The sequence below is a fragment of the Callorhinus ursinus genome, unplaced genomic scaffold (assembly GCF_003265705.2).
Source record: "Callorhinus ursinus isolate GAN/ISIS: 27379988/994484 unplaced genomic scaffold, GSC_fseal_2.0 scaffold77, whole genome shotgun sequence".
Classification (NCBI taxonomy): domain Eukaryota; kingdom Metazoa; phylum Chordata; class Mammalia; order Carnivora; family Otariidae; genus Callorhinus; species Callorhinus ursinus.
Genome location: NW_027397139.1, coordinates 4,723,022 through 4,747,549, shown reverse-complemented (window position 1 = coordinate 4,747,549; position 24,528 = coordinate 4,723,022). Strand labels below are relative to the sequence as shown.

General features: G+C 60.3%; 1 protein-coding gene across 2 annotated transcripts; it reads left to right on the top strand.

Moving 5' to 3' along the window:
- The first annotated feature begins 43 nt into the window (after positions 1-43).
- On the top strand, positions 44-24,202 carry PALM (paralemmin). 2 transcript variants are annotated; one of them, XM_025861403.2, is made up of 9 exons: positions 59-196; positions 11,156-11,207; positions 11,639-11,719; positions 11,825-11,955; positions 13,552-13,678; positions 14,692-14,713; positions 15,838-15,897; positions 18,238-18,369; positions 22,144-24,202. In XM_025861403.2, the coding sequence occupies exons 1-9, from the start codon at positions 192-194 to the stop codon at positions 22,671-22,673; spliced, it is 1,140 nt and encodes a 379-aa protein (XP_025717188.1). In that variant the 5' UTR covers positions 59-191; the 3' UTR covers positions 22,674-24,202. The 2 variants fall into 2 exon arrangements, with proteins under 2 accessions (XP_025717189.1, XP_025717188.1); XM_025861404.2 differs by lacking the exon at positions 18,238-18,369 and having other exon boundaries at positions 44-196.
- Positions 24,203-24,528: the final 326 nt, after the last annotated feature.

The window sequence follows — 24,528 nt, the reverse complement described above, 5'->3', positions numbered from 1 at the left end:
ATAAACAGCCGCGCGCGGGGCGATGCCCGAGCCGGTGCCGCCGCCCCCGCGCCGCGCAGCCCCGGCCGCCAGGCCTTAGTCCGCCAGGGCCCCCCCCTCCACCCTGCCCGGCCCGCCGGCCCCCGCCCCCGCGCCCGCCCGGCGCCCGCCCCCGCCCAGCATCGCCGACCCACCCGGACCTCGGCGGGGAAATGGAGTGAGTAGGCGCGCTCGGGCCGGAGGCGGAGGGCTCGGGGGCCTGGGGGAGGAGGGGGCGAGGGAGGGGTGAGGCCCCCCCCCACTCCCGCCCCGCGTGGGGCGCGTCGCGGTCCCCCGTGGGGAGAGGGAGGTGTCGAGGGGCCTCTGGGACCCCAGCTCGGCTGGGGAAGCACTTGGGTTGGGCCGCGCCCGCCCTGAGGCCTCCCCCATCTCCGAACCCGGCGGCCCACGGGCTAATGGGGACTCGGGTGGCAGCGGAGGGGAGCAGCCCAGGACGCTGGGGAGGGGGAGGCCCGTGTCTCCGCCCGCGCCCCGCCGGCGCCCCCGGGCTAGCCTCGACCCTGGGCCACCTGTGGGCTCGAGAGCGGGAGTCCAGGGGTGATGGACCGACCCCTCCCCATTGCATCGCACTGGCCTTGAGCTCACCGGCCAGCCCCCCACCCCCCACCCCCAAGCCTAAGCTCGCGCTCCCTGTGCCCTGGACGCGCCAGTCCTGGCTCTGCCTGGCTGCTCTCCCTAAGGGCCATGGTGCTGTCAGGAGCCTCTGCTAGGGCCTGGGTCCAGCCGCCAGATACTGTCTTTGAGAACCGCCGGAGAGAGGGGGCTTTTCTGCAGCCTTCCTCGTAGGGGATGTGTGTGAGCCTGGAGGTCCCGGTGCTTTCCAGCAGGCGAGCTTGGGTCTGATCCCTTCCCAAGGAAAGTGTCCCCAAGATGGGGCCCCAAATGGTGTAGCCAAGAGTCTGGCTGGCCTATGGTGCAGGTGGAGTGGGCAGCCTGGGTCTCTGTGGGGTTCGTTGAGGAGCTGCTGGGTGGCAGAGGGTTCTTGCACGTGCAGGCTCGATGAGTGTGCCCGGTCATTTCAGAGAGAGAGTCCGCTCTCTTCCTGGCATCAGGGTAACCCCTAGGCCCCACTCCCACAGGTGGGCGCTGGAAGGTTGTGGGGTATGTTTACATGGCCAGGGGATGGGAAGCAGGGTCTGGGATCCTGGCAGCCCCCCGCTGGGTGCTGAGGCCAGCAGGTACCTTGCTTTGGGCCAGGTCCCCACCCTGGCCGAAGGCCTGGACATGGAGTTCCAGCCAGCCCACCAGGCCCGGCTCCTCCTGCCCTTCCCACTGGGTGTGTTTTCTGGGCCGACAACTCTCCTCCAGGGATTCACCCGTGACCCGCCACACCCTCAGCTGGGTGGGAGCCGCTGCCTCCCGCCCTCCCCAGGAAGACGACACCCGATGTCCTCTGCTTTTGAAAACCCAGACAAAGGCCCAGTCTGCTCCCCCACCCGGCCCCGGGAGCCCAGCCAGGGGCTCAGGGGAGCCAGGGCCCGGATGTGTCTGCGCGAGGTTCCCCGACTTGTTTATCTGCTCTGCTCCCCAGGCCCAAGGGGAGCCTCTGGGCCTCCTGACAGCAGACCCTGAGCAGAGTGTGGCTGTGGGGAAGGGGCTGCTTCAGGGCATGAGGGGTGAAAACCAAGGAAAATGTCCACCCAGAGCAGAAGAATGAGGGTATATTCTGGTCGGACCCTGTTGTTTCCTTTCCTGCTATCTATTTCATTCTCGATGGTGATACTGAGGCCCAGAGAGGGGCAGACTCTGCCCCAGAGTCACACAGCACAGGGAGGGCCCCTGAGTGCTTGCTGCCCTGCCCCTGTGCCTTTTGGTCAGATATGATGCCATGGGTCCCGCATTGGGTGGATCACTGGTTTTTCTGGATGCAGACATGGGGCAGGGACTTGGCATTCACTGGCCCGAATAGCCATGAGAGAAAGCCTCTGTCCTGTGTGCTTGGGTTGACGATGGGTGGGGAGTGGCTCCATCTGGTGCCATCCTGATAGAGCACCTGCCCCTCGTTCTCTCGCTCATGCTCCTTTTCCAGGGGGCAGAGCAGGCTCTAGGCACGGAGGCAGCAGCCACGAGGACCGAACCCCTCATTCCCTTTCCATGGCTTTTGCCATCAGAGTCACAAGAGATGGTTGTGGCTTATGGTGATGCTGGCGAGTTTCTTTTAAAAATAAACTTAAGAATTTCACAAAATTTTGTTAATTTAAGTATTAAATTAAAGCTTAAATTAGTTTTTGTTAATTTAAGAATTTGAGGATTTAATAATTTTTTTAAGATTTTATTTATTTATTTGAGAGAGAGCGAGTGGGGGAAGAGTAGAGGGAGAGGGACAAGCGGACTCCACGCTGAGCCCGGAGCCCAACGTGGGGCTCAGTCCCAGGACCCTGGGATCATGACCTGAGCTGAAATCCAGAGGCGGACACTTCACCGACGGAGCCACCCAGGCGCCCCTTAACAACAATTCTCTAGTAACTCCAGGAAGGCAGAGGGCAGGATGCCTGATGCTGCTGAGGTGGGCTGGAATGGCAGACTCTCCTGGGAGCGTCTCGGGCCCCGGGTGGGACTTCTGCTCCGGGGAGGATTTGCCGTGTGGTCCAGGGTGAAGGGCAGCTACCCTGGGAGCCTCAAGGTTTGGCTGGTAGACTAAGGCTAGGTTAGCTCGGAGCAGCCTTTCTCAGATGCTCAAACTCCTGTCCTGTTCTCAAGGCTCAAACCCTGGGACCAGAGCAGGAGAGCACATTCCTTCCCAGATCCGTTCCCCTACCTCCCTCAGGCCTGGACATCCTCCAGGAGAAGGTCTCACCTGGGTGCAAAATGGGTCCTTAACCCCTCTTTCACACTTCCTAATCTCCCTGTTTAATGAGAGATTGAGCCAGTTAAAAGGCAACACTGTTCTGTGATCACTGAACCTAAGAACAAGCTTTTATTCTCATTGTATTTGTTTTGGAATGTTTTTACACTGATGTTTGTGCGAGGCCTTCTGCTTCTCAGGCTTGGTAACAATGTAGCATTTCCTCTGAGACGAGGGGGATTCACTGGAACAGCGAGTGGAGTTGAAGGGAAAGAACTTGAAGGGAAAGAACGTTCCAATTGTAGTGGAGCTTGTGGCAGGAACACGGGAAGGTGGTTAACATTTAGTAAACACCTGCTGTGTACCAGGCCCTGTTCTGAGTGCTTCATCTGTGTCAACTTGCTGGATCTTTACGGCAGCCCTGCAAGGTGGGGAAACTGAGGTACAGAGAGGTGACCTTGACACACCTGGGGCCACACAACTGGTATATATATGCTACTGGGTCCTTTCACCCGCCAGGGTGGGTGGGTGTCTTTGCACCTTCCTGTGTCCCACGGGGCTGTGGTCTGGGCATGGCGGGGGGGGGGAGTCCTAGGTACCCAGACATTGGCTCTTCACCCTGGTTGTCTCCTCGGCTGCGTGGAAGGTGGCTTTGGCCCCTAAAAGCATCTACCTTGTGCCTTCGCCCCCCAGGGACCCCTTCAGTGTCTGCTGATTTGGGAGTGGGGCATGGACAGGTGGAGTACTGACCCCTCCATGAGACTTAAGCGTGTCACTCACTTTCCTTGGAAAATCTGGTGAATGGGGACCTGAGCGCACCCAGCCCCCTCCCGGGTGGGATGCAGTTCAAGCACGGGGCGGGGGCTGTATAGTCTTGACCCTATACGTACCACGCGGGCAGGAATTCTTCCCCAGCCCCATGGTGAGATCCATCTTCAAGGGTCTCAGATGCTGGTGCTGGAAAATGGGTTGATGTTCTTTAAAAATATCATATCACCTGTTTCCAGGCCTGAGACCCTATTTCCTTCCACCCTTCTGCATTCAGGAAAGCTATCCTTGGTTCATTTACGTAACACTCCCCGCTGACCCTCCTAGCCTTGTGTAGGATCAGGGCCCTGAAGGAGCCCACGGAGGGACTTCTCTGTGGTGCGGGGAAGGTTTCCTGGTCCATCCCTTCATGGACCTTTTCTATGAGAGATATTTAAAGGTGTACCTAGGGGTGCCTGGGTGGTTCAGCCGGATAAGCGTCCAACTCTTGGTTTCGGCTCAGGTCCTGATCTCAGGGTCGTGAGATCAAGCCTGGAGTCAACCTCGCACTCAGTGCAGAGTCTGCTTGAGATTCTCTCTTCCTCTCCCTCTGCTCCTCCCCCCGCCCCGCTTGCACGCATGCATACTCTCTCTAATAAGTGTATGTTTAATACATGTTTAAAAAGAAATAAATAAAGGTGTACGTAGATGGGCAGAAGGGCATGCCTGGAAGAGGGACTGGTGTGTGCAAAGGCTCAGAGTACCCAGCAGAGCAGCCACGGATGGTATCCAAGCAGGAGAGGGGTGAGGTTCTGACCCAGGCATAAGAAAGAGGCTCTGGGGGCTGAGGAGCAAGTCAGGGCTCAGTGTGGGCAGTTATTGTGGGGGCAGCTTGGAGAGAAGTGCCAGGGCTGTGGGGGGAGACCCCGTATCTGGGAGGCAGAGACCTGACTTCAGAAGGCTGTGGTGGTCAGAGCTGCCCATAGGTCAGGGCAAGATGGCACCATCCCTGGATGTACAGGGAGGGTGCTTTGGCCGGGCTGCAAAGGGACCCCACACAGCATGGGATGGCGGAGTGCAGGTCTTGGTGTCTGAGGAGTGTGACATCGGGCTGAGGCGTCTGTCTTCTGCTCACGGGTTCAAAGCTGGAACTCGGGGACCATCTGAGCCCATCATGGGGACAGTCTGGATCAGGCTGGGAATTCAGAGGGGAGCCCAAGCCAGGCCTTGTGGTGGGAAAGACAGGCAGGAATCAGAGTGAGTGGGGGTCACTGCATGGACGAAAGGGTAGTGGGGAGCTGGGAGCCCGGCCTGGGTGAGCAGAGGGTGAGCGTTAGGGGGCAGCACTGTGGGGCTTTGAAGGCCAAGTGAGGGGCAGGGGCTTGGCAGGGGGACTTCTGGTAACATCTGTCACAGAGTGAGAAGGCACTGCCCCGGTTGGTTTGTGCTCAAACTCTCCTGACCAGGGGGAGTTCAGGGCAGGGCCACCAGGATCTTATGATGCCCCATGGGGTAGGCTGGACCCCGGCACTGGCCCCAGCCCAGCCCTTGGTGAGAGGGTCCACGTTTCTGCTGTACGGATGTATGTGTATATTCTTACCACCTTAATTGAGACGCAGTTCACTCACCACACAATCCACCTGTTGGAAGTATATAATTCGGGATGTTCACATAGTTGTACAACCATCACCTCTGTCTAGTTCCAGAACATTCCATGAGCCCAAAAGGAAACTCGTCCCCATTAGCTGTCGCTCCCTCCCCTCCCCCAGCCCCTGGGCCCCCGAGCCCCCTTCCCGTCCGCGGATGAGCCTGTTCCGGACGTGTCACCCACGTGGACTCACACCCCGTGTGGCCTTCCATGTCTGGTTCTCTCCCTGAGCATCGTGGGCTCGGGGTCCGTCCCCGGGGCCGCGCGTGTGGGCGCCTGGCTCCTGTTGGTGGCCGAGGGATGCTCCTGTGCGTGGGGGACCGTGTGTTTATCTGTACATCCGTTAATGGACACTGGGGTTTTATACGTTAATTGTATAGTCACTTTTGAGGTGGTTGGGGTTTGTCCCTTGTCCTCTGTTGGATGTGGGGAGCCCACGTCCTGTTTTAGATAAATGTAAGATATGACAGTGGGTTTCTTAAAAAAAAAAGGAAGTGGCCATAGGACAGGTGGTCCACAGGGGTGGGACTGGGAATGTGACAGGGGAGGGATCCTTGGGTGGGGACCCTGACTCCCTGGTCCAGTGAACATTTATTGAATCCTGCTGTGTCCTGGGTGCTGGGGACATGGTAGGGACAGAAGGAGACACTGTCCTTGTGGGGGAAATGAGACAAGTGAAATGACTATAGGGTGTCGCTTGGTGTTGAGCCTTGGGAGGGGGCTGGGGGCACAGAGGAGGCCTGAGGGAGTTACTGAGGCCCGGGAGAGAGCACACCAGGCTGAGGACACAGCCAGTGCAAAGGTCCTGCGGTGAGAGCATGCCTGGAATGTCGGAGGGGAGTGGGAGCGGCAGGGACCTTAGCGCTCTGGGGCTGGTCTCTGCAGCTGGATTGAGGCCCAGCTTGCCTGAAGCTGCGGAAGGCTGGAGGCACCGTTCCCATTCATGCCCCATTGCCCTTCCGTTGTGAGGGCCCAGGGCAGGGCCCACCCCCCTTCCCAGGTTAATAGGCAACAGGTTTTCTCCTCTGGGTCTGTGGCTTGCTCTGATCTCAGTCTCTAGCAGGGGGTTGATGCCTCTCTGCCTTGAACCTTCTAGAAAGCCCGTGCATGGCTCATGAGCCGTTCGTCTCAGCAGTGACCGCAGTGGTCACCTGTACTGAGTGCTCAGGGTCTCAGAGGAAGAGAATTCCTCCCCGATGAGGGGAGATCAGGAAGGCTTCCTGGAAGAGGCAAGCTGCACTTGACCTGAGCTTGGAGGCGGAGGAGGGACAGGGGAAGGCAAGAGCTAGTAAAGGGTGAGGGGCAAACGGCTGAGAGGCTGAGGCTCACGCAGGATGATTTGGAGGGAGGAAGGTTCTGGGAGCCAGCAGTGACATTGGGACCCCCCCATTCCAGCCACCCCAACGGAGGGAGGGCCACCCGGCTCCCTCCCTTACCCCCACCTCTGTGAGGCTCTGCTCCCCTTTCCTGCCCCCGTGGCCAAGGCCACAGTCAGTTGTTTCCTTTGAGTTAGCACAGGAATGTTGCCGGCTTTGTGCTCAGTGCCGGCCTGGGCCAGGACCCCTCATGCCGCTGGGGCCGCTGGCATGAGCTCTGGAAGGACAGGCTCCGCCCCACATGCACCCGCCTCCCGCCTCAGACCCAGCTCATCCTGCCTGCTGGGTGACCTTGGGCGGGTTGTGTAACCTCTCTGGTGCCTTTAAAAACTAAATGCGTCCCAAGGCCGAGGCCTCTGCAGGGCCCGTTTGGGTTTGGGCCTCATTAGCTCATCTCCTGGAGCCAGGATTATCTCATACGCTCTCAGCCCACACCCTCGCCAGTCCTGAGCCGCCCACATTGGGGCTCGAGCCCAGAATTTGCTCCAAGCACTGTAAAAATAATCGGACAAGGACGGGAGTGTGCGTGTGCTGAGGGTGGGCCTCCTGGAGGAGGGCGTGTCCCATTGCCCCAGAGAGCCGGCGGAGCCTCCGAGACAGGGGTGACTTGCCCTGGGTCACACCGCCAGGGAGGACAACTGCCAACCTCTCTCAACCCGACCCGGGCATTTCAGCCAAAGCTCAGCTTCTCTGCCCAGCGTCCTGTGATCTGGCCCCTGGTTCTCTCACTGAGCCCTGGCGAGCGTCTCAGCTATATCCACTGAGAACCTCGCCGCCCCCACCTCGGTCGCCCGGCCGGACCTCAGGGAAGACCCTGTGCTCTGTGAGCGCCGTGTGCACACTCTGCACACTCGGGAGCCCACCTGGCTGGCCTCAGGTCCCAGCGTCACCATCTAGCAGCTTCAGTTCCTCCGCTGATAAAACTGTCACCCCACCTGCCTCGAAGGACCGTCAGGAGGGTGCTTAGCAAGTGTCCTTTACACACCCAGCTCCTTCCAAGCCTCAGTTTCCCTTCCTGGAAAACGGGACTGGGACTACCTGGGGAAGGCAGTGAGCGCTGCACTGAGGTGTTCTTACTTTATTGCTGTTTAATTAGGATTCTATGGTCGTACTTTGTTTTATTTTGTGGATTTATGATGCTGAGCATTATCTTGGCTTGACTTTAGCTACCTGGCACCAGGGGCAGGTCCAGAACCCTCCTGGGTAGAATCCCCTCCCTGGGTTGGCACCCCTGACACCAGAACGGGAAGCATCCCCAGCCGTGGGGGGAGGGTCGACCCCCGTTACCTCTCTGCATCCCACCCTCTCTGGCAGCCCCTGAGGCCCAGGGCGGGAAACCCTTAGCCCCCCCCCCCCCAGCGCCTGGCTGGGGGCGGGAGATGCTCTGAGCCGGCCCAACCCCCCTGCATGCCGGCCTCCGCGTTGCCATGGGGACGGCGCGGTTGCCAGGGCGACCGCCTCCCGCGGGCCCCACGGCGGGGGGGGGGGGGGGGGGGCGCCGGGGGGGGCGCCCCGGGGGCCCCCCGCGGGGGGGGGGGGGGAGGGGTGGCGCCTGGGGCGGGGCCGCTTTGGCGCCCTCAGGCGTGGGGAGGGGCGCGTTGAAGGGGGGCACACAGCCTGTGCCCTTCGGGCTGGGACAGGGACAGGGACGCTGATGGGAGGGATGGAAATTCTCTTCCTGGGCCCCATGCGCCTCTTCTCACTGTGCCTGACCTTCCCCTGACCTGGTTCAGCCGGCAGGGACACCCCGCCCGAGCGAGGACACTGCCCGCCTTGTTGTCTGCAGCCCGGCAGGCTGGCCACAGAGCTGTCCCTGTGTCCTCATGTCCGGCCTGAATGGCCACCTGCCTGCTGGGCTGGGGATCCAGCATTAGGCAGCTGGTTCTGCCCGGCATGGCCTGTGTGCCGTGGGTCTCCGCGGCTATATGCCCCTCCCCCGGCTCTGCCTCGGTCCTGGTGGGTCTGTGGAGGCCACGTGACAGCCGGGAAAGGGTAGGCATGTGCTGTGGCCCAGAGCTGGGCGGCTCTAGTCCCATCTCTGCTACCTCCCAGCTGTGTGACTGTGGACAAGTGACTTGCCCTCTCTGGGCTTCACTTTCCAGTCAAGGGAAGAGCATACCAGGCAGAAGGATCGGTAAGTGCAACGATTCTAAGGAAGGAATGAGCCGGGTGCAGTTGAGGTTCGGCTAGACGGTCCTGGCGGCTGGAACAGAGTAAGCAAGTGGGAGAACAGAGGAGGTGAGGGCAGAGAGGTGGATAGGGTTGGGCTACAGTAGGATTTCTTTCAAGGGGTGATGGGAGCTAGGGAAACTTAAGGAGAATGAGTGGTTCCGATTCTTGTTTTGAGAACCTGCCTCTGGTTGTGGGGTGGCGAGTGGATTGTTGGGAGCCAGGGAGGTAGCAGGCTATGGTAGAGGCCCAGAATGGGAAACATGAGGTTTGCAAAAAGTAGAGGGTGGGCCTGTGTAGGGAACACTGAGGGTGTCACCTTGCCTGGATCACACAGGGCGGTGTAGCAGACTCAAAAATGTAGCTGATCAGGCCCTTCAGGAAGGGCCTCCAAGCTGGATTGCTGGATCAAGCCTTTACTGAATGCCACCTAGCTGAACGCAGCCTCCCTGAGGCAGGAGAGAGGGAAGCCACAGAGGGTGCGGCCGGGGCTGCTGGGTCCCTGGGAGGCACAAAGAGGGCAGGTGCTACCCGCCAGGAAGGGAAGAGCTGGGTGGGGTCACCTGGCTGGGGCGTGAGAGCCAGATGATTTCATGGGTCTCAGCAAGGCCAGGAAACTGAACCTGAGTGGAGTGGAGGGTGGGGCATTGCAGGTCACGATGGATCTGCACTGGGAGTGGCCACCTGGGTCGGGGGGAGGGCTCGGGCTCAGGGGTGGGCCCAGCACACTGTGTGATTTTGGGCTTCTGTTTCCTTTCTGAATCACAGGGGGAGGGGGCACAGATCAGGAGCTGGGGTGTCTGTTCCTGCTCTTTGTGCCAATGGGGAACCAAGGCCCAGAAGAGGTGGAGGGTCTTTGGAGGCCACAGGGTGGTTCCTGGTCCCGATCCAGGGCTGAGGGCTGGGGGTGGAGGGGGGGGGCAGTGCAGCAGAACCAAAGGATGGTCTGTAATTTCAGTCTCTGTGAAGATAAAGGGCTTGGGGTGGATAAGGGGACTTCAGGGGGTCCGGTTCCCATTGCTCAGAGGCCCCCTTGTGCCCACGAGGCCCTGCCCCCAGGAGACTGTTGAGGCCTGCCAGAGTGGCCCTGGGATCATTCAGGATTTGGGCTGAGAACAGGGAGGCCCAGATGGGAGCTCAAGACCCCGCCTCCTCTTCAGGCCTTGCCTTGTCGCCAAGGCCCTGGGGGCGAGAGGTTCTTATCCGGCCTGTTGCTCCCAATGGCTCAGGGCTTCATGGGTCCAGACACTTTACTGAGCACCTACTGTGTGCAGCTTCCAGACCACGGAAGGGAGCGGCCAGGTGCAAAATCTCCTCCCCAACCTGCCATGTGGGTAGAGGGGTTCAGGGGAGCAGAGGGGAGGGGAAGGGCAGGAAGGATTCGCCCCCCGGGTCCTGGGCCTCCTGCCTGCCCCCACGGAGTCCCGTCCCTTCAGTTGCATCTGGCAACACTGACATTTATCAACTCCACGCCGGTTTAAGGCAAAAACCACACCGCGTGGCTTTCAGAAAGCATGCAGTGGACAGGAAAGGGAGTCTGGGGCCGAATTTGGGTTTGCCTCTTCTTTGCTGTGTGTGCTTGGGAGACTCAGAGCCCTTTCTGGGCCTTTGGGCTCCCAGGAGAGTCCAGGGGAAGCAGATTCTTTTTTTTTTTTAAAGATTTTATTTATTTGACAGAGAGAGAGAGTGAGAGAGGGAACACAAGCAGAAGGAGTGGGAGGGGGAGAAGCAGGCTTCCCGCGGAGCAGAGAGCCCGACACGGGGCTCAATCCCAGGCCCCTGGGATTATGACCTGAGCCGAAGGCAGACGCTTAACGACTGAGCCACCCAGGTGCCCCGGGGAAGCAGATTCTTGAGAGAGGACGTCCCAGGGTAGCCCTGTCGACTTTGCAAGCCCAAGGGCTGGAAGGTGGGGCCGGTGGGTCCTGAGTCCTGCACATGTCCCTCCCAGGGCTGGACAAGAGGGGTTTGGTGGCCGGAGGGCGAAGAGGGGGCTGTCCCGATCTCTCCGCGTCTTCCTGAAATGCTCGTCTCTGGCCTTTGATTGCTGGTGAACTCCTCTGCCTCCTCCACAGCCCGGCTCAGCGTCTTGCCTCCCCAAACCCTTCCTGCATCTCTGGACAGAGCCTCCCCCTCTTGTCCTTCAGCCCTGTTCCCAGGGGGGCCGCAGGAGGGTTTGCTGGGAGAATTCATGAGGTCACAAGGCCGGGTAGAGAGAACAGTGCTGCCTCTGAGGGGGGCAGGGAGGGACCCCACTTTATAGAAGGGAAACGGGGAGGCTGCTCGTGGCGTCCGCGCGGCTGGAAGACACAGGCTGGGATTCGAAGCAGATCTGTGGAGAGCAGGGTGGGGTGGACCCCCACCTTGACCTTGTGCGTCCCCTCCCCCCAGGGTCCTGGTGGCAGAGACTACGTCTCAGCAGGAGCGGCTCCAGGCCATTGCAGTGAGTTCCCTGCCCCTCCAACAGTGTGGACGGGGGTCGCGCCCCCCACACCCAGCCCAGGGCCCTTGGGGCTCAGAGCCAGGGTGTGGCAAGGTGCTTCCCCACAAAATGAAAATGAAGAGACCCCCGCTGTCCTCCGAATGTGGCTCTTAACACCACTAGGTCACGAAGACCCTCGGTGCAGGGGTGGGGGGGTGCAGGCTGGGGAATATATAGTAGAACTTTGCCCTTCTGCTGGAGCTGGGGGGGCGGGGGAGGCAGGCGGGAGGCAGGCGAGGGGCAGGGGGGCAGGGGGCGGGGGAGTCCAGTGGGCCAAGTGGGTGCCATTCACAGAAAAGCAGGGTGCACGTGGGCAGAGCCTCGGTGGCTTGGTGGGGTCTGCGAGGCCCCCCGCCTCGTCCTCACGGGGTCCTGTGTAACCCTGTCTCCAGGAGAAGCGGAAGCGGCAGGCCGAGGTCGAGACCAAGCGTCGGCAGCTGGAGGACGACCGTCGGCAGCTGCAGCACCTGAAGGTCCTGAGCGGGCGGCCGCGTGGCCCCTCCCGGAGCCGGCCTGGGGGGGGGGGCGGGGGGGCGGACCCTGACCCTGAGCCTGACCTCGAGCCCTGTCACCCCCAGTCCAAGGCCTTGCGGGAACGCTGGCTGCTGGAGGGGACGCCGTCCTCGGCTTCGGAGGGTGATGAGGACATGCGGAGACAGATGCAGGAGGATGAGCAGAAGGCGCGGCTCCTGGAGGAGTCCATCTCCAGGTGGGTGGGGCGGGCGGTGCAGGCACCTGCAGAGTCTGGGGGAGCGTGGGGGGCAGGGGCCCACCCTGGGGCTGGGATAGGGTTTGGCCCCTTGCTCCGAGGGCGGGTGGGGGCAGGGAAGAGCCCTATTCACATGCTTCGACGGGGCTGTAGGTGGGTCGTGAGCATCTAAGCTAGGCTTGAGGGGGCAGAGGGCTGCCTGGTGGGGCCCTTTTCTTCTTCCAAACACCCAGCAGAGCAGGTGTGTGAGGGCAGGTCTGTGAGCCCAGGAGGATGGGAGTGGCCGGCAGAGGCCTCCCTGGGGCCTTCCTGGCGCCAGGCCAGTCGGTGAGTCTTCCCTGGCTTGGTTCTAATGCAGGCCCCAGACGCCCAGGCAGCTGGGCCTGCAGGAAGCCCGGGGAGGGGGGCAGGCCCAGGGAAAGTGACCGCCCCCCCGCCCTCCCTCCCCCCGGGGCTGGGACAAAAGGCCTGGAGTTTCCGGGCAGGCAGAGGCCCAGGCTCAGCCCAAGGGCAGCAGGGTCAGGGTGGAGGGAAGTGACGGTCAAAATTCCAAATGTCCACTTGGCCAAGGGAGGCCTGGGAGGCCCGGGGCCTGCCCGGGCCCACCGCCCAGCTGGATGCGAGGCACACCCACTGGGAAGACCTGGGGGTCCTGATGTGTTTGGTTTGGAAGAAGGTGGGGCAGGTGTTAGCTGGGACTTTCCTTCCCGGGCCTGTTTCCCCACCGTGAACTGTTAGCCGGGGCCAGAGCAGGGGGCTCAGACAGAGGTGGGACTCAGATGAGGCTGCATGGAGACGGCCAGGACTGCCAGCAGGACAGGAAGTCGGTGGAGATGGTTGGCCACCAGGGGCTGCGCAAGGCGAGCTTCTTTTCATCCCGTCCTGCTAGGTGTAACCCTGGGTGAGGGGCACACGTGCAAAATAGGTGCCTCGATGGTGGAGGGGCCCGCCCTCGAGCCCTGCCATGTATCTGGCACACATCCAGTGCTTTGGGGGCCTTGGCTTTCTTCCTCCCAGGGCAACCCGCTCCTCAGGTGCCCCTGCCACCTGCATTTGGCCCGCTTGGTGCCCCTGCTTGGACACCTCCTCCAGGAAGCCCTGCAGGCCGACCCCTAACTGTGGCCAGTGTAGGCTCACTTCCTTAGGGGCCTCAGACTCACCCCCGAAGCCTCAGGCGGGTGCTCGCTGGGACAGGAGGCCTATTAAGATCTTTGTTTTGTTCCCACTGGGTTGTGTGCACCATTATCTTCTTGTACTTGGAAGGTGACATGGTTTTTCCAGTTTCCCCAGAGAGATAAAGCTTCCCGTAAAAATAAATGCATCTGAGCGGAAAACAGCAGAGTTGGTTGGAAACCAGCAGAGAAGTAAAGTGTAGCAGTGAGGGTGCCTGTGGACAGGCCAGCCTGGGCCCCCCCCCAGCTCTGCTGCTTGCTGGCCCCATGTGGTCGCTGCTCTGTGCCTCAGTTTCCCCAGTTGCGAGGGGGAAGGATGAGACTACCTCACAGGGTGTGGGGTGACCTGGCGTCAAGGAGCCCGGAGCCGTGCCGGGGCTCAGCAGGGCCCAATAAGGGCGGTGGCTTCCTGTGCCCTCCACAGGCTGCAGAAGGAGATTGAGGTGCTGGAGGACACAGGCCCGCTCACCGCCGCTGCTGCTGGGGAGAGACCCGCCGCTCCGAGCCCGGCCAAGGACCAGAAGGCAGAGGTGGTGTTGGATTCTCAGCAGGTGAGGGGGTGATGAGGTTCCCGGGGCTCCTGCCCCTCCCCCACCCCCGCCCCAGAGCAAGACCCCCCCTTCCGTGTCACTGTGGCTCAGACCTTGGGGTAGAGGCCCCTGGGGCGTCGTGAAGCCCAGCGTCCCAGCTGTGTGTCCAAGCCCTGTTCAGCTGCTCCTCTCGTAGCCCTGGTCCTGCTCTCACTGTCTGCCAAGGCCTGGTTCGGGGCGGACCGGGGCGAGGTGGGCTGGGCCCTAGCCTCACTGAGTCATGTCAGCTGAGCAGAGGGACATGTATCAGGCGACCAGAAACACAGGGAGGATGGCCAGCCCGGGATGCGTAAGTCCAGGGCACTGCAGACTTCCCGAAGAGGCGTCTGATGCATGGGAGCACTGGGCCGACTTCCTGGAGGAGGTGGACTTTGAAAATTGAATAGGAGCTCTCTGGGCACAGACTGGAGATGAGAGGGGGCTTCCACTGGGGTCGACCGAGCACAGACTGTGTGGTCCCTGTCTTTGTGATGCCCACGTCCTGAAGGAGACAGAGAGAGTACCTCGAGGGACAGCGACATGATGTGGGGGACCTTTGGATTATGGTCGGGGAGCTGAGTGAGGAGCCAGCCAAGCAGAAATCCACAGTGCAGGAGACATCACACACAAAGGCCCTGGGGCGGGAATGTGTTCAAGGACCAGTGAGGCTGGCCAGAGATGGGGGGTGGGGGAGGAAGGAGAGGCCTATAGGCAGGGGTCTGCGGACACAGGACCCTGGGGGTCATCTAGAAGGGTTTTGGCTTTGTCTGGGGAGCACTAGGGAGCCATGGGAGGCTTCTGAGCAGGGCAGGGACATTACCTGGTTGTCACAGGCTAGGGCAGGGGTGGGGGATCCCTTCAGGAGACAACACCTGTGATAGGGCCTCCAGGTGCGAAGCTGAGCCCTCCCCACACTGCTCCGCCCACAGGTGGGGACCTTGGTCAGCGAGAAGGGGGCGCCAGCACCCCTGACCTCTCTCCCTTCTTTCTTGCAGGCCCCGGTGGGCACGCCCAAAGGTAGGCTTCTCGGAGGGAGGGGCGGGGCCTCAGTGCCCTCTTGTGGCCAGAGTGGGGTGGTGGGCCTGGGGAGGGTGCCTACAAACTGAGAGCTCTTGTTGCTAGTAAGAGTCGGAGCAACCATGACTGGTTACTGTTACTTCTCACGGAGCGCCCCTCATCACTTCCCTTAGTTATGATGACATCCTTGGGGTGGAGTTGTTACAGGTGAGGAATCTGAGGCTCTGGGGGGACGTGTCTGCCTGGGGTCTCAGCCTCTGGGGCCTTCCCATGTCCACACTGGGGTGCCGGTCTTGGCCAGCCCCACCTCTGCTCCATGTCCACCTGCTCTGAGCTCCTGCGCAGCTGGGGAGGCCTCGGTTTTCATGTCTATAAAATGGGGTCTGTGGGGCCAGGAAATCAAGGTCTCAGCAGTCCTGGGAAGGGGGCACTATTTAAAAGCACAAGGACTCCCCCCCCAACACACAGATGTGGAAAAGACAGCTATGCAGGGAGCAAAGGAAAGGAGCCAAAAGTTTGAAGTCTGGGATCCATTTTTCCCCTTCCTCAGCAATTATTACGGATAGATAGCACACATTTGCAGATATCTCACAAACATGTAGGACATTAAAATATATTTAATTATAAATGTAATAGCTTATAAGTATATTAAAGTGTTAAGTATATTAAAATTATTTAATGTAAGTTATATTTTTAAAACATGTATCGAACTCGTCTATTTTCACATCTAAAGCGTGGAAGGAAAGCCACCAGCCAGGATTGGAGGTGGTGGTCAGATTGTCTTTGGCCTGATTTGTTGTGTGTTAATTATTAGGCAGAGTGTCTTACTGTGGAATTAAAAATTAATAATTAAAAAAATTTCACACAGGCCTCTCAGGGATTTTGTGAAAATCATTTGGGCTGAGAGATAGAAATGGACTGGGGACTGGTGTGTGTTTGGGGCTTCTGGGTATGCACACGTGTGGAGGGGTCCAGGTGCATGTGTGCATCAGGGGAGGGTCCAGGTGTCTGGGGGGATGTCCAGATGTCTTGGGGGTGTCTGGGAGGTGTCCAGATGTCTGGGGGTCTGTGTGATCTTCTCTCTTCTGACCCCCATCTCTCTTCACCCTTCGCTCACTGAACAGAGAAACGAGTCTCCAACACCCCCATGAGGACAGTCGAAGGCTCCACCATGATGAAGGCAGGTGGGTCAGCCCCCAGCCTCATCCCCTGTGTCCAGCTGCTGTCCTGGGCCAAGCATTGGTCCTGGGGAGCCTGGAGAGGCGGGGCTAGGTCAGATGCAGACATGCCCTCAGCAGGAGCTGTGGTCATGGGGGTGGCCGCTGGACCGAGGCCCCCTCTGCTTTGGCACCTTGGTCACATGCTGGCCCAGCTTCCCTGGGAAGATGGGCCCCCTCGCATGGCAGCCCTCTAACCCAGCACCCCTCATGGCATCGCCCCTAACCTTGCTGCTCATTCCTGGGGCCCGGCGGGGGCCGCACACCTGCTCGCACACGCCCGCACACGCCCACGGCAGATCCTCCCTCCTCCGCTGTCCTCAGGCTGCCTAAGGATAGGGAGCGAGCGCCCTGTTCCTGGAGGTGACCAGGCTGGGACTCAGGCATTTCTGTGCTTCTGGGAAGCCGAGAGAGACAGGGTTAGTACTAAGCATTCCAGAGTTGGGGTTCAGATCCCTGCTCAGCCACAAGACAAGGGTTCCTCGTCTCCACCGGCTGGAGCATTGCCCAGGCTTGGCATTAACCCGAGAGAAGTGACCGGTAATCACAACGGGCAGAACCTGACTGCTGCTACCGGTATTGGGGTGAGTTGTGGAGGCACGAGACCGAGGGAGGTGAAGACCGTCTTGGGGGCAGGGTGGCCAGGACAGAGAGGGTGGCAGGGGAGGCCCAGGGTCTCATGCAGGGTCAGGCCGTTCTGCCGCAGGAGGCAGGAGACAGAGGGTAGCATCTGCCAGAGAAGGGGGTGTTTTCGGGGCCTCCGTGCCGGCTAGAGCAGCCCCGCCCTGTCCCTCAGCCAACGACCTTCTGTAGTGCACGACCCACCCAACCGTATGTCTGGAGGTGAGGGTGTTAGGCTGTACAGGGACATGGAATTAAATCACATTCATTCGGTCAGTCATTTGACAAGCTCTTATTGAGCACCTGCTGTATGCAAGGTGAGGGCCACGGCTTGGGGGTGCTAACGTCCTGATAATGACGATGCCCCATGCAGTTAACTTGTGGAGAAAGTAAGGCAGCATGCAGGGCTGGAGGGGGGGCAGTTGAATCAGAGGGCTCCGGGGAGGTCAAACTTAGCAGGTGACATTTGAGCAAGGACCCAAAAGATGTGAGGGAGCAAGGCATAGGGGATAGGTGTTCTAGGTGGAGGGCACAGCACAGGCAAAGGCCCTCGCCTGGACGGTGCCTGCCTTGTTGGAGGAGTAACCCGGAGTCCTGTGTTGGTTGGAGCAGAATGAGTGAGGGGGGAGGGGGAGGTGAGCTCAGGGAGATGACAGGAGGACTCTACCCCCAGGCACCTGGGAGCCCTGGAGGGCTGCGGGCAGAGCAGGGACGTGCCCCACTGGGTGCTCACCGGCGCCCTCTGGTAGTAGCGGGGAGAACAGATTGTGGGTGGTGCTGGGGGGGCCGTGGGGGACTGCACTGGTCCGGGAGGGGTGGGGGAGGGGGAAGGTGGCCTGGGCAGGGACGGGGGGGGGGGTGAGATGTGGGCGGGTTCCAGGTGTCCCCAGGGCAGAACCCACAGCCTCTGCAGATGGACAGACGGGGGGCGGTGAGCGAGAAAGGGAGGAGGGAATTGCCTTGACCAGGGTGGGAAGACCCAGGAAGGGGCAGCTTACAGGAGCAGATTGGGAGCCAGGCTTGGGCGTGGTGATTCAGGGGCTCCCAGGGGACCCCAGGGGCAGGCGTGGAGGTGAGGGTGGGATCCTGGAATTCAGGGTGAGGTCCTGGGGGCTGTGGTCAGCGCCTGGGGCGGGGGGTCACTGCTAAGACCCAGCCTCTTCGTGTGATCTTTGTGGTGATGATTTCTAAGGAGTGGTGGCGGGACTGAACCATCCTGATGGGTAATGCGCAGTTATTTCAAGAGGGCGTCATGCATCCTTCATAGTGAAAGAGATGAGGACCAGGTCGCTAGCTGAAGAAAGGCGCGGAGCGCAGATGCACGGGCATGCCGAGCACTGGGTGGCCCGGGACGGGCCGAGACCCAGCTGGGAATGCGTGCCTGCTGACCCGAGTTCACACCCGGCTGTGACCGTGCTCAGGGCATGCCTCCCTCCAGCTTACTCTGCGGTTCTGCGGAAACGGGAGCAGATGGAGGCTTTCCAGATGGGGTGGGATCGCAAGCATGGCCTCGAATGCCGAGCAGAGGAACTCAGGCCGAGGCCCGATGTGGAGCCGGGGGGTGCCGTGGGAAGGGCGTCCCCACTGCTTGGCTCTGTGCTGCCGGCTCCCCTTCCCTGGCTTGGCTGCAGCCGGCGGGGGGCACGTGGGCAGGTGGCCTCGGGTAACCCGTGCCTCTCGTGCCAGCCATGTACTCGGTCGAGATCACGGTGGAGACGGACAAGGTGACTGGGGAGACCCGGGTGCTGTCCAGCAGCACCGTGCTCCCTCGGGAGCCGCCCCCTCAGGGCGTCAAGGTCTACGAAGACGAGACCAAAGGTATGCAGCCCCCCCCCCCCCAGCCTGAGCTAGAGCCTGACCTCCAGCCTCATTCGGCGCGGACGCTGACCTCCAGCCTCATTCGGCGCGGACGCTGTTCGGGACAGGGTCTCACGCCCACAGCCCACTGTTGGCTTAGAGGCAGTTTTAGTGCTGGACCTGCAGCTCCATTTTTCGTTCGCTCCGGGAACCTGCCCTGAAGCTTGGCTGCACGCCAGGTCCTGGGCTGGGCTCTGGGACTCGAATCAGAGTGGGATTAGCTCTGGCCTGGGAGAGACTTTCAGCCTGGAGCTCAGGAGTAATTTAAATAAGTATCGTTGTGATAAAGGTGACGAAATCCCCCAGAGATGCAGAGGGGGCCTTGAGAGGTTCTAGCAGGGCAGGGAGGGGGCCAGGGGAGGCTCCTCAAAGGAAGTGAGCAGGAGCTCATTGAATGCACAGCAGTGCACAAGGAAGCATTGTGTTTCACAGAGGCCACAGTATGTGCAAAGGCCCTGCAGTGGGATGGAGTTTGCTGGGCTAGAGGAACTGAAGGGAGCCTGTGGGGCTGAGGTGGAGTGGAGGGAGGGGTAAGGTGAAGCCTTGGAGGGAGGAGTGAGCAGGGGCCGTGGTGCTGAGATCTGGTTTGGTTTTTGGGGTTCCCTCTGGCAGCTGGGAGGGGAACAGGGTATGAGAGACACCCACAAGGAAACCTGACTGGGAGGAGCAGGGCAACCTTAGTCAAAAGCCCCGACATGTCTGTCTGTCTCTCTGTCTGTCTCTCTCTCTATATATAATTCACACACATAAATTTCACTCTTTTTTGTTTTTAGGTAGAAAAACTTTCATTTAAACTGCATTATCTGTCAGTATTTAGACAGCAATTTTATAAGTAGTTTGGCATTTAAACTTTGGTCTTTTTTTTTTTTTAAGATTTTATCTATTTATTCATGAGAGAGAGAGAGAGAGGCAGAGGGAGAAGCAGGCTCCCAAGGAGCAGGGAGCCCGATGCGGGACTCGATCCCAGGACTCTGGGATCATGACCTGAGCCGAAGGCAGACGCTCAACCATCTGAGCCACCCAGGCACCCAAACTTTGGTCATTTTTGGCATGACCTGTAAGGATAGTTTATTTTTTTTTTTAATTTTATTTATTTATTTCAGAGAGAGAGAGAATGAGAGATAGAGAGCACGAGAGGGAAGAGAGTCAGAGGGAGAAGCAGACTCCCTGCTGAGCAGGGAGCCCGATGTGGGACTCGATCCCGGGACTCCAGGATCATGACCTGAGCCGAAGGCAGTCGCTTAACCCACTGAGCCACCCAGGCGCCCAAGGATAGTTCATAAACAAACCCAGGGAGGGGAAGTTCCAGGCAATAATTACTACAATGGCAGAAGAAGGAGACAAACCGACTTAGTAAACAAAGTATGTTTTAAGAAGAGATTAAAAAGGTACATTCAAAATTAAGGCAAATATTTGCTTGCTTCATGCAGTGGAGCTCATGGAGCTCATCACCCAAGCCAAGTATAAAATTATAGTGCCCGGCTCCAGAATCCATTAGCAAGTCCGCAAGTGCTGTCTTTACAAGAAAACGATATACAGAGTGGAAGGGTCCAGAACACACACAATTCAGCATACAGTTCAGTGGGTTTTGGTTTATTCAACATGTTGTACACTGTCACTAATTCCAGAACGTTTTTCTTCCCCAAATAGAAACACTATCACCCCCAGTCCCCACCATGGCATCCACTAACCCCCTTCCAGCCTGTGGATGAGCCTTTTCAGGACGTGTCACACATGTGGACTCACACACCATGTGGCCTCCTGTGGCTGGTTCCCTTCCTGAACATCGTGGGCTCGGGCTCCATCCACGTTCATATTTTATGGCCAAATAATATTGCATTGTTTGGATGGATCACATTTTGTTTATTCACTCATCAGTTGATGGATGTCTGGGATATTTCCACCTTTTAGTTTTAGAATGCTATACAAGTTTTTATATGGGTGTATGTTTTCATTTCTCTTGGGTGATATCTAGGCTTGGAATTTCTGGGCCATATGGGGATTCTGTGTTTAACCTTTTGAGGAGCTGCCACAGTGCTTTCTGCAGCGACGGCCCCACTCCCCTTCCCACCAGCGTGTGTGAGGGTCCCCATCCCCCCACATCTTCAGCAACACTTGTTACCGTCTTTATTATCACTATCCCCATTGTGGTGGTTGGGAAATAACACTGTGGTTTTGGTTCCCAAAGCCTCGTGTTCTTAGAGGCTGCTGGGGTCTCTGAGGCATCCAGGATGCTTTGAAGGGGGCCTAGTCTCAGCCCAGCTCTGCCTTGGTTTGGGGACAAAGACTTGGATGGAACCCCAGTTCCAGCTCTCACCAGCTGTGTGACCCTGGGCAAGTCCCAGCTGCCTCGTCTCCTGGACGAGAATGACCTCCTGGGGCTAAGGGCAGAGGATTCAGCCACTCAGTGCAGCCTGGCCCAGCCCTGGGGGATTCTGGACCCGCCAGACTGGACTCTGGTTGCTTAGCAATGGCAAGGTGATCCGTTTCCATGGCGGCCAAGGGCTTGGATTCCTGTTCTGGGGCAGTGGCCAGGGGGACATACTCTGCTTGATCCTGCGTAACCTGGGCACGCCCCACCCTCCAGGCCTCCAGCCCAGAGTTGCTGCAAAGCCTTGAGCTATGGACACCCCTCCCCAGGGGTTTGGAAACTGAAAGTGGAAAGCACTTTTCTTCTGGCCAGCAGCCAGGAACTGACCCTTGGCCCAGGGGGAGGCAAGTCCCGAGGGTGCCGGTGTGTCCCTCCCTCACGCAGCGGGGCAGACGCATTTCTAGGAGTTTGCTGGGCTGGCATTGGAGCGTGGCCAGGACTCCTGCCAGTGCTAAAACCCAGCCCTCAGAACACGACAGATCAGACAGGCACCCACGGGGCGGTTGGAGACATTTGGAAAAGACATCGCACAGATTTCTTGCGCACCCAGAACTGCCCAGGGGAGAACGGGCCTTCCTTTCAAACACAGGGAGGGCCTTTTCAGAAAGTGACCGTGCCCGGGGTCACAGAGGCAGTCGTAAGGAATGATATGAAGTTTATACCTTGGCCCCCTTCTCCCCCCAACTTAAAAACACCCTTCTCGGTGAACCTTGGCTCCAAGAGACAGTCCATCAACGTGGAAATTACAGACTACTCAGACGTGAAAGAGAATGCCGTCACTGGGCCCAGGGCTGAGCAGAGCGGGGCTGAGTCGAGCCTGCGGCGTGTTTCCTAGAGAACAGGAGATTGAGTGACCCAGCCGAACCACGGGGACCCAAGGAAGGAAGCTGTCACAATCCCCGAAACTCCTCGTGGGAGGGAGACGCACGAGCAGGGTCCCGCCCTGGCCAGCTGGGTGACCGAGGGCTGGCCACATCCGTTCCCTGAGCTGCACCATCTTCGCAGCGGGAGAAGCAGACTGACTTCGCTGCGTGGCCGCGCGGGACCCAGTTGCTGGGAACGTGGAAATGCTGCAAAATGCAGGAGCAGGCTCCCTGTTGGCTGGATTCCTGTGTCCCCTGGTTTCTGACCGACGCTCTCGCGCCCGCACTCCGTGCTCTGTGCACGGGTTTGTCCGTGTGCCCAGATCCCAACCGGGAGCTTTGAGAGTCCGTTGGTTTTAAATGTGTGATTCAGTTTCTCATTTCCTCTTCAGACTGGAGGGTGGCCCGCGGCCTTGCCAGGCCCCCCCTCCTCTGAGAGCCCGCTCACACTCTCTCTCTCTCTCTCTCTCTCTCTCTCTCTGTCTCTCCCACCCCTGCCAGTGGTCCATGCTGTGGACGGTACTGCAGAGAACGGGATCCACCCGCTGAGCTCCTCCGAAGTGGATGAGCTCATCCACAAGGCCGACGAGGTCACGCTGAGCGAGGCAGGGTCCACGGCTGGGACAGCGGAGACGCGGGGGGCGTCCAAGGAGCCCGTGCAGACCACACCCTCCAGGCGGGAGATCACGGGAGTGCAGGCACAGCCGGGAGAGGCCACGTCAGGCCCGCCGGGCATCCAGCCGGGCCAGGAGCCCCCAGTCACCATGATCTTCATGGGTTTCCAGAACGTGGAGGACGAGGCCGAGAGCCAGAAGGTGCTGGGTCTGCAGGACACCATCACGGCGGAGCTGGTGGTCATCGAGGACGCGGCAGAGCCCAAGGAGCCCGCCCCGCCCAACGGCAGCGCGGCAGAGCCCCCCACCGCCGCGGGCTCCAGGGAAGAGAACCAGGTGGGGCCTGAGGCCCCCGCCAGCGACCCCCAGGACCTCGACACGAAGAAGCAGCGCTGTAAATGCTGCTCCATCATGTGAGCCGCCCAGCCTCCCAGCCCCCAGCCCCACCCTCCACACCACAGTCCCCCACCAGCCCGGCCCCGGCGCCTGCCCACCCTCCACCTGCAGTCATGGGCCCCAGGACATGCGGTTGTCACATGTTCCTTCCGAGTTTTCTTTCATTGGAAAGAGAGGGACAGGGGTCCCCTACCCCGTCGCCACCCCCCCGACACCCCCAAACCACTGAGCCGTGCACCTACGCCTGGTAGGAGAGCGACATGGACAGACCCACTTTCCCCAAATGAAGGGCACCCCCCACGTCACGGCAGCTCCACAGAAGCGGCTCTCAGCCACAGTGGTCCTGGCTGGGGTGACCGGGGGCCTCGACGTAGCCCCGGGCCGGCCAGCCAACCCTCTGGGCCTCCTGCCTGTGCCTTCCTGCCACCTCCACTGAGGTCCCTGAGGGGACATCCTGCCGGAGAGGGACCTGGAGAGCCGCGGGTTCCTGGGAGCCTGCTCTGTCCCCCGCTTAGCCCCTGGAAGTGGGGCTTCCCGGCCAAAGCTCTGGCGTCCATAGCTTGGACAGTTGGGGTGAGGCCATGCCTCTCTGGGGAGTCTCGGTCAGAGGTCAGGTTCAAGGTCTTGGAAAGGAGCAAGACCCCTCTAGGCACCCCCAGCCTGACGTGTCCCTCCCTCCATGCCTTCTCTGGGCGTGGCCAGTGGATGATGGAGCCTGGGAAGGGAGAGCCCCCCCGGGACACGCCCCCCCCACTCGGGAGGGGTCTGTGACCCCTGCACTGTGTCCTGCAGGTCGGGCCCTTAGAGCTGCCCCTTGCACAAGGCAGGGCCCCACGAGCCACTTCTTGTCCTGAGCTCCGACTCCCACTGGGCCCTCCTTCCTCCTGGTGCTAATTTGGGGACCCTGGGGGGCTGCCCAGGACCTGCTTGGACCAGGGTGCTGGGTCCCTCCAACCGTACCCCAGAGATCAGGCCACTGTCAGCTCCACTGGGCTGGGCACATTTCAGGCAGCGGCGGGGCGCTCGCAGCCCGGGGCAGGGGGCTTCCTCAGCAGGAGACCCCGTTCGCTGCCCCGCCCGACGTGAGCCTGTCCCCCTCTCGCCTCGCCGGGAGGGTTGAGGGGTGAGGGGTTCCCCTCCTGGGGGCAGCCGACACCTGGATGCGCACACACATCTCCCTGGATGCAGCCACACTCGCCCCCAGAGGCACATTTGTGCACATGCTCACAGACCCGCACCTGTGGGCTGTGGTTGGTGAGGCCCCATCTCGGCCCCTCCCCGAGGGCCTCCCGCCTGGTGCCAAGGGCAGGTGCAGGGCCCACCTCTGGCCGCAGCCTGGACCCCGACTCAGCTCTGCCCCTCGGTGGCAGGGGGAGAGGCCGTCTGAGGTGACCCTGGGCAGTGACCGTGGGACCCCCTCTTCCTTCTCGAGTCCTCGAGCTGTGAGCCTCCGCTGAAGTGCTCTTGCTGTCCCTCCGCTTTTGATGTGTGTGACAAGGCCCTGACGTTCTCGACTTTCCCAGAGAAGCAAATAAACAGTGTGAACAGCCCCCGCCCTGCAGTCCTTGGCTCTCCCCTGGGTGGAAGGTTGTGGCCAGGCCTGGGGTAGGGCCCCATGAGGGCGGCCCAGTTGTAAAAGGAGGCCCCGGGGAGCTGGCTTCTCCTGCCACCCCCAGCCCTGTGCACCCTCGGGCTCACCCCAGCGCCGGGGGTGTCGGAACCCCCACCTGTACCAGTGCTCGTCTGAGCAGCACCGGGGTAGGTAAGGCCTGGAGGTAAGGGGGCGGCTGGTGGTGGCAGGACTGGCTCTGCTAACTTCCCCAGCCCACCCCGCCCAAGGCTGCCCCTCACTGGATTCCCAGCCCCCCGGGCCCCT

Excerpts from the sequence above, each read along its gene's own strand:
- PALM (XM_025861403.2), top strand. Across the intron at positions 14,714-15,837 it reads CCCGGTGGGCACGCCCAAAG|AGAAACGAGTCTCCAACACC; the intron begins GTAGGCTTCTCG and ends CTCACTGAACAG. Across the intron at positions 15,898-18,237 it reads CTCCACCATGATGAAGGCAG|CCATGTACTCGGTCGAGATC; the intron begins GTGGGTCAGCCC and ends CTCTCGTGCCAG.